The 9164-nt window shown below is 32.4% G+C and overlaps 1 protein-coding gene across 1 annotated transcript in view; it reads left to right on the forward strand.

Annotated features, from left to right (window-relative positions):
• LOC124896191 overlaps positions 1-2944 on the forward strand; it is a 14954-nt gene extending 12010 nt beyond the window's left edge. Inside the window, exon 4 of the mRNA XM_047407716.1 lies at positions 2214-2944. Within this exon, the coding sequence (XP_047263672.1) occupies positions 2214-2944 (731 nt within the window). The remainder of the gene's footprint in view (positions 1-2213) is intronic.
• The last annotated feature ends 6220 nt before the right edge of the window (positions 2945-9164 follow it).

The raw sequence follows: 9164 nt of genomic DNA on the forward strand, positions 1-9164 counted from the left end.
AAGAAAGTAAAAACTTATTTAAAATGTGACTCTATTTTTGTAGTTTTTTTTTTCCCAAAATTTTAAAATAAATTTAGTAAAAATAGATAAATTTAAAATATCTAATTTAGACCCTAAAACGAAATTGAACACTAAAATGGCAAAAACACTTAGGTTTGGTAAAAAATTAGGTGTTTACAAGTTATATTAAAAGTAGGAAGACCCTTAGAAAAATGATTTGAATTTTTGAACCTTCATTAAAAAAACTCCTCTTTTGATAAAATTATCTTTTCACTATTTTTATTATTTTTATAATATTAAATATTGACTATAATAAAAAATAAAAACCTTTTCTAACAAAAATCGAATACCTTTTCCAACATCCAAATAAAATTTGGCAAACATCATTTCTAACAAAAATAGAACCAGCCAAGGATTTAGATTTCTACAAATTATTTTCTTAAATTATCTCAATTAAAATACCTTATATTAATTCTTTTTCTCACGTTCATACTTTTTCTTTTGTCTCTGTACTTGAAAGAAAGTCAACAAGAAATAATAGTTGTAGAAACCTTTCTAGTGCGCACTTACTTCCTTCGATCTATTTTTTCATGTATTTATCACCCCTTCAAATGTTGAGCTGGCAACGCAACCCAAATCATAATGCCTTCGTATTTACACACGCTGTGCCTACCCTTCAAGGTCATTTCCCTCCTAAAACGTCATATGGTCTCATTATTACCCTTTCAACTTCCTCTCTCTTCTCTCCTCTTTCCTCTCTTTTCCAATCTTCCTTCACGAAATTCCTCTATTATTACATGCGAATTTAGTCATTTTTGTGTGTGAATCTACTTTTAGTAATAAAGTTTTGTGGATTTTCGAAGATTTGGCATTTGATTGCTGGTTTAATTTAGGAGAGGTATATGTTTTTGACCTAAACCAATTTCATTATTAATTAGGGTTTGCCCTAAGCATATGTTGACTGCTTAATAGATTTCTTTTCTTGTAAATAGCAGTTTAACCTTTTATAGAGGGATTATTATGTCTACGCATGTAACTGAGAGTTTGAGAGAAAAATAAAGAGGGTTTTTGACTTACGCAAATCTTCTGTTAATTTATTTGGTACTTGGGCTTCCGAAGTCGATTGTTGTAACCTTTTATAGAGGGATTATTATGTCTACGCATGTAGCTGAGAGTTTGAGAGCAAAGATTAAAGAGTGTTTTTTCCTTACCCAAATCTTCTGCTAATTTATTTGGTACTTGGGCTTCTGATGTCGATTGTTGTTGTTGTTGTGAGTACACTATTGGGTTAAATCTTCTTTTCTATGGGAATTTCACCATTTGTCATTCGTCATGGGTTTCTTAGCTTTGACCATCTTTGAGGAATCATCTTGTTGGTTTGGTACGAAGTTTGTGATTGAAATTTACTACTAACATTTATCTTTTGTATACCTAAATCTGTCTCATTTGATGCAAAGATATCCCTCACTCTCTTACATAATGAATTATTTATGCTACCATATTTGTATGCAGCTAAGCACAATTTTCATGTAATTAATTTATTTCTTTCTCATCTAAATCGTACAATGTGATATAAATTTGTATTTTTCTTCATTGTTTAAGCATGATGTATTTGTATTAAAATTTGTTGATACTTGATTTTCGATAATATATCTGCTATGATACTTTGTCTTATTTGAGTGTTTATTGTCATCAGGTCAAACATGAGTGATTTTACTTTGATTATTCTAAGATGGTACCATGGTGTTAGATTTAACTAGTGGAGAACTAATTTATAAAGGTGGAAAAATTATAGAATTCTTAGATGTTGATGTTGACAAGATGTCATATTTTGAATTGAGAGACTATATAAGAAAATTAGGATATAGCACAACATGCACCTTTAGTATTAAACCACCTAATAGTGGTATTTTGGTAGATGTGGATAATGATATGAATATTTTTGAAATAATGTGTTTCTTGAAAAATAGAGATGAAGTGGATATATTTGTCAAGCATTTAGTGAATGAACCAATTGTTATGGACCCACCCCCCCACCCCCCCCCCCATATTCTTAGAAAATGTAAATGTTGGGAATATGGAGAAACCTGGTGCATCTTTTGATAATAGGCCTAACTTTATGGTAGGTGAGGACCATATAAATGTGGAGGACCCTTTTACTTTTTTTTCTACTTTACCTCTTTGCACTACCACTCCTCATTTCACAACTGCAGATAGAGCTATTGCATATAGTGCTTCAGCACCTACTGCTGCACCTAGTGTTGCTACATCTACTACTGCAGCTAGTGTTGCTGCACCTTCTGCTGCTCAACCTAGTGCTGCTGCAGGTAGTGTTGCTTCACCTAGTGCTGTTGCACCTAGTGCTGTTGCACCTAGTGTTGCTGCACCTAGTGCTGTTGCACCTAGTGCTGTTGCACCTAGTGTTGCTGCACCTAGTGCTGATGCAGTTGATGATGTAGATATTGGTCCTGCTAGAAGTGATTTTTCAGAAGAAGAAGTAGAGGGTTCTGATTACTCTACTGAAGATAGTGTTGATTTAGAAGAAGAATTAGTTAGAGGTGATGATAATGAAGAGTATGGTAGTGATGTACATGAGGAAGTTAGGGAGTTGAGAGTTGAAAAAGAGAAGTTTCAAAGGAGAAAAAGAAATGAGAGAGTACCAGCTGACAATGCAGAGGTATCAGTAGGTGAAGCAGGATTAGGTCTAGGGTTTAATGACACTAAAACAGGTAAAGTCAGTCATGAAGGCAGGTTGGGAAGTGATGAGCCTTACTTTACAAGTTTTGATGAGGGGAGTTTTGAGTTAGATGAAGATGACTGTTGTGCTGATGAAGAACATGATGTGCTTGCATCTAGTAGGGCAAGATCTATTAAGTTGTCAAGAAAAAAAAGGACAACAGCCCAGAAAATCATTCATGACCCAACTGCAAAGGAAGTTGTTTAGCAGTTGGGTATGGTGTTTAAAGATGTAAATGAATTTAGAAAAGTTGTGACTAAATATGCAATAAGAAAAAGGTTTCCTGTGGAGAAGTGGGTGAATAAATCAAAAAAGGTTAGAGTTAGATGCAAGGATGGTTGTCCATGGCTTTTGTATGCAAGTCTTGACAACACAACAAAAGATTTCATGATAAAAACTTACATTCCAAAATATACTTGCAACAAAACAACCATAAATTATTTGTGCAATGGAAAATTTTTAGTTGAAACATTCATAGAAAGAATAATTGAGTAGCCAAATATAAGGATATTCCATCTACGAGAGTTGATTAGAAAAAAATTCAAATTGTATATTGGTAAGACTACTGTGAGAAGAGCAAGAGCTAAAGTGTTGAAAGATATCATGGGTGATTATATTGTGGAGTTTGAAAGAATTCTTGACTACAAGGATGAGCTGCTGAGGACAAATCCAGGGACAAGTTGTGTTGTTAAACTTGGTGAGGCTAATAAAGAAGGTAAACCAAAATTTTTGAGTTTCTATATCTGTTTTGATCCTTTGAAGAAGGCATGGATAAATTGTAGGAAGTGTATAGGTTTAGATAGTTGTTTTCTTAAAGGTGTTTGTAAAGGAAAATTGTTAGTTGTTGTTGGCGAAGATAAATGTTGTCAATTGCTTGGGCAGTAGTTGAAAAGGAAAACACAAATACATGGACTTGGTTTGTTAGATGCATAAGGGATGACCTAGGACTTCGAGAAGGAGAAGGTCTCACCTTGATTATAGATATGTAGAAGGTATGTGTACTGTATTATGTGTAATTTTTTTCTAGTTTAGCCAAGTAAATGTAATAGTGTACTACTTTGACCTTGTTTTATTGCATGTATTGTATTTTAGGGACTGTTTACAGTAATTAAGCAGGTGTTACCTCAATCTGAGCATAAAAGATGTACAGGGCACATCTTAGCTAATTGGGCTAAAAAATGAAGAGGTCTTCAAAGAAGACAACAATTTTGGAGGATAGCCAAAAGTACATTTGTGTCTTAATTGAGGAAAAACATACAGAAGATGAAGTTGCTTGGTCCTGAAAAATGATGGATGACTTAATGAACTTCAACATTAATTACTGGTGCAAGCTTTACTTCAATACTGAAGTGAAATATGATTCTGTAGATAACATGTCCGAGTGTTTTAATGCATGGATCTTACCAACTAGGCAAAAGACCATCATTACCATGCTTGAAGAAATCATAGTAAAGATAATGACAAGAATAGGCACTTTAATGGAGTTTCCAAGTACTTGGAAGTCCAACTATTTTTCAATGTGTTTAAAGATTTTAGAGGAAAACATCAACAGATCTATGGATTGTACCATTCAGTTAAATGGAGTTGCTGGTTTTGAAGTGTCAAGAGGACTTGCAGTTGTAAGGTGTAGCAGTTAAAAGGCATACCATGTGCACATGGTGTGGCTGCAATATTGTTCAAAAAGTACCCTCTGTATGAATATATTGACAACTGCTACAATAAGGACACATATTTGATGACTTACGCCAATGTTCTTGAACCACTTACAAACATGAAAATGTGGCCAGTTTCTTTAAACATTGTTGTTGCACCACCTGAAATCACAACCCTGCCTGGTAGGCCAGCTAAGAATAGGAAGAAGAAAGTTGAGGAAACAAAGAAGTCAGGAAAATTGCCTAGAACTGGACTAGCAATGAAATGTAATGTGTATCACGTTAGAGGCCATAACAAAATGGGGTGTCCTCATAGAGCACCATCAGCAGAAGCAGAACCAACTGCACCATTAGTAGCAATATCTACTAGGTCAGGCAGGGGAAGAGGCAGATCAAAGGTAATTTTTTTACTTGAATCAATTATATTATAACAGTATTCTAATTGTTAACATTCTTTTTTAATTTGTAGAAAACTCCAACAGAAGCAACTACTGCTGCTCCTCAAGCAAAAAATAATAGTTCAAGCGGTGGAAGAGGCAGACCAAAGGTAATTTTTTCACTTGAATCCATTATGTTATAACAGTATTCTAATTTGTTCTATTCATAAGATTCCTTTTATAGAAAACATCATCAGAAGCCATTACAGAACCTTCACAAGAAAAAAAAAAAAAGAGGGACACCCAAAAGAACAATTTCAGTAGGTACTACTGCAACTCCTCTACCTATAACACCTCCAGTACCTACTATATTTCCAGCATTCTTTTCTGCACCTCCTGATTTTTGTGCATCATCTTAAATAGTTGGAACTACAAAAAAAAAAGAATGGGTAGTGGTAGGGCAAACACAACTCCATTTAAAAAGCAAAGAGTAGTAGGAATGGGTGTGTTTCAAGCTGAAAATAGCTTCAAAGTCCTGAATATAAGTCTCTTACTTTGTTATATCATATGTAGATTATGAGTCATGGTTATATGTTGATTGTTAAATTTTTTTATCCTTCTTTGTAGCCTGGCATGCCTAGCAGTAAGATATACTTCACTGGTCAAGCAAAAGTTGCAAGATCAGCTGATGTAACTGGTGACATTGGTTATACACCAAGTAGTACCAGTAAATTAAAATGAAATGGCAAATCAGCAATCTCAACAAGAAAACTACAATAACTTAAAAAGAATAGAAGAAAGAAGACAGTGGGAAGAAGTTCACACCATCCAAGTCAACATAACACGTTTTCACAGTCCAAGATGCCATGAAAATTGCAGTGATGTTGATGTATTTTAAACACTATTTTAACTTAGTCCAGTTGACATAAAAATAATTTTATTTTGGTGTTGGAAAATAATTTAAGCACTGTATTTTGTTGATGAATGTTGCCTAATGGTTAGGCATTATGAATGTAAATTTATTTTGGTATGAATGATGTTGTATAAAGTTGGAATATTTTGTTGATGACTGTTGTCATTAGGCATTATTGTTGTGTTGTTTAACTGGTGGTGATGTTGCCATAATGGAAACACAACATTGTCATTACACGATGCTTTGCATAAATAATATTATCATTACACGATTTTGTAAGCATAAACAATAACATGACAGCAACACAAGACACAACTTTGCAAGTGTAACCAATAACATAGCTACAACACAAGACACAACAAGTGTAAATAATAACATAGGAACAATACGTGACACAATTTTATAAGTGTAAACAATAACATGACAATAACACAAGACACAATTTTGAAACTACAAATAATAATATAACAACAGTACAACAAACATCTGAAGTACGACTAGGCAAAACACACCATAACAAAACATAATTCGATATATTTAGAGAGAGGTATACAAATTTACACCATAGTAGATCAGATCTAGCAACTAATTTCAGTTCATTTATTGTTGATGAACATAGCAGTAACACAAATCAAAATACATAAAAATATCTGCCTATTGAACCTACACCATCTCCATCTTCCATTGAGCCTCTTCTCCCGCGTCAAGTTATCAATTTGGACCTGTTTAAGCCATAAGTCTTGTTCCAACTCATTGATTTTGTTCACCAATCTTGGAATGATAAAATTTAATCTTGGATCCACTTTTTATTTGTCTCTCCATAGAAAAAGTTTTACATTTTTAGACTAAATTTTTTTTATAGAAATCAGTACATTAACATAATTTAAATATAAAGTGACAACAAAATACAATGCAAAATACATACACCATAGTAGGGGTAAGACCAAAATCTTCTTCTCGGATTTGACTTCGACCATGAAGTTTACAAGTCAACCAAAATACCATGTTTGCATCTCACAATAGCATTGAGCATTAGGTCTAATTCATCCATACAAAGCTTATTCAATTTCAAATTTGTCATTTCATGAATTCTGACAAAATCGATCATCAAATTACGAACTCTAAATTAAGAGTTGAACCAAATTACACAACAAAACTCCAAGAATTCAAGTAGAAATTGGGATTAGAAGCTAAAACGTAGGTTAAAAAAATTTTAAAAAATGGAGAAATATGAAGGCAGTAGGTGGGGAGTGATATAAAGAAGAGGAATATAACCATTGAAGAGAGAGAGAGAGAGAGAGAGAGAGAGAGTCATTTTTCATGATTTATTTCTTCAAAAAAATCAATTAATGATGTGTATTATACAGGTGGAAGGCTAAAATCTTACTTTTGGAGTTGTTGGGACTAAACCAACGCGCCTAAAGGATGTGTTCTCACTTTCCTTGCCAGCTCAGCATTTGAAGGGGTAATAAAGACATGAAAAAAATAGATCAAGGGGGGTGATAGGACTCCCATGAAGATTAAGTGTATAGTTGGGATTTTGGGCAAAGCTTGGAGGGTCTTTTGACCATTTTCTCCAAAAGTACGTTAACTTTTCTTTTTTTTTTGGTTTGAATCTATGATAGATGGTTTAGTATTAAATTTTATGTTTTTTTTAGTGTTGTAGTTCTTTTTAAATTTTAATTTTATTTGTTTATTGTAGTCAAAAGAAAGTGAAGACAAAAGTAAGTAAAGTTACTTTTTCTTTTTACAGTAGCTTTATCAAGTATCGTCTTTTTAGTACTATTTTGATGTCTCAATTATTGTATTATTTTATTGATATATTAATTATCGTATTATTTTATTGCGGTTCATTGTTTCTATATGAATATTCCGTTGAACTTGGATTCAATCAAGACAAGTCAAATTAAATCAATTCTAATATGAAGATCATCGGATAAAGAAAAATTGAGGTAAGCAGCCAGCTACTTTGAGAGTTACGTATCAATTTAATTTCCTTTCCTATTAGATTTAAGATTTTTATGGAGTATATATCGAGAATAGTAAAAATATCTCCGACTTTGTATGAAATTTCATGTCAAAGCACACTATTATTTCTTAAACCCTCTTTCACTTTGACTTTCTATCCTCAATACGCAAAGATTTAAATTTGACAAAGTAATTTCTTTTGTTAGTTGAAGTTGATCGTTGGTGGATTTTGGTTTTGATGAAATCAATTCATACAAGTTTTTTTGTTGAGAAGTTCAGTATTCTTCCAAATTCAGTTATTAATGGGTTTAATCAAAGCTATTTAACTAGCGTATTAGGGTTTTTTTAATCTTTTCAAAGCATGCTTGAAAAATTTTAGTTCTCAAAGATTTATGTTTTTTTGTGCTTCGTCTAATAATATAACTGAATACTTTTTTTTTCTCAAATTACCAATTTTATTTTCAGTACTTTGTTTATACATAGAAGCATCGTGGGTTCTTTATCAATAAAAGTTTTTCTCTAAATTCAGGTATCCATTATATATGTTTCTATCGTCTTGTAACACCTTTGTTCCTTAGTGATTTTGTCTTGCCTGAAGGGGAGTCTTGTCAAAACTGATAAAGTTGCTTCCATGTGATCAAGAGGTTACGGGTTCAAGCCTTAGAATCAGCCTTTGGCATAAATGTAAGATAAGACTGCATACAATACACCCTTGTGGTGGGGATCTTTCTCAGACACCGCACATAGCAATAGCTTTAATGCATGGGATTGTCCTTTTTTTATTTTGTCTTGCCTATGCATTGTAATACTTGCATGAAAATTATGTTATTATAAAGGTCTATTTTGAAAGTTACACACTTTTTTCATGTTTCTGAATGTTGAGGGCGAGTTCTACCAATTAGTGATAAGATTGGTTATGTTGTATCGAATGGACATGATGTCATTTCATCTTATCGAATATGGCCTTAGATAGAAGGGTTATGGAGTACTTTATCAAATTTCGCTAAAAGTTTATTAGATAGTTAAGCTAGCTTTGTGTTTGTCTTTTGTTTTATATTACTATAACTATTAACATTATTGTTTGGATGATTCATGTGTGTGCAAATACAAAGCTATATTGACTTTATATTGTCAACCTCCCATTCTTTAATTTTTGTTGAATGTTTAGTCTGGTTGATCTGTTGTAATTATGTATTAGGTGAATCTCTGTGAACATATAAATACAGTTAACTATTAGTTTCTACGTGTAAATTTTGTGTGCAGAGTTTTAGAAGAGTAATTGTTCTGATATTTCAATTATTTGTATTATTTGGTTGTAGTTTCAGGTGATAGATGAATGTTTAGTTGGGCTCTGTAATGGTTAAGTTTAGTCTTATTATTTTAATACTTTGATTATCATATTATTTTGTTGTAGGTTTTCTTCTGTTATTATTATTATTATTATTATTATTATTATTATTATTATTATTATTATTATATATTTAATATAGGTGATAAATGAATGTTCGGTCGAATTT

Source organism: Capsicum annuum, chromosome 2 (assembly GCF_002878395.1).
Source record: "Capsicum annuum cultivar UCD-10X-F1 chromosome 2, UCD10Xv1.1, whole genome shotgun sequence".
In the NCBI taxonomy this organism is placed as follows: Eukaryota; Viridiplantae; Streptophyta; class Magnoliopsida; order Solanales; family Solanaceae; genus Capsicum; species Capsicum annuum.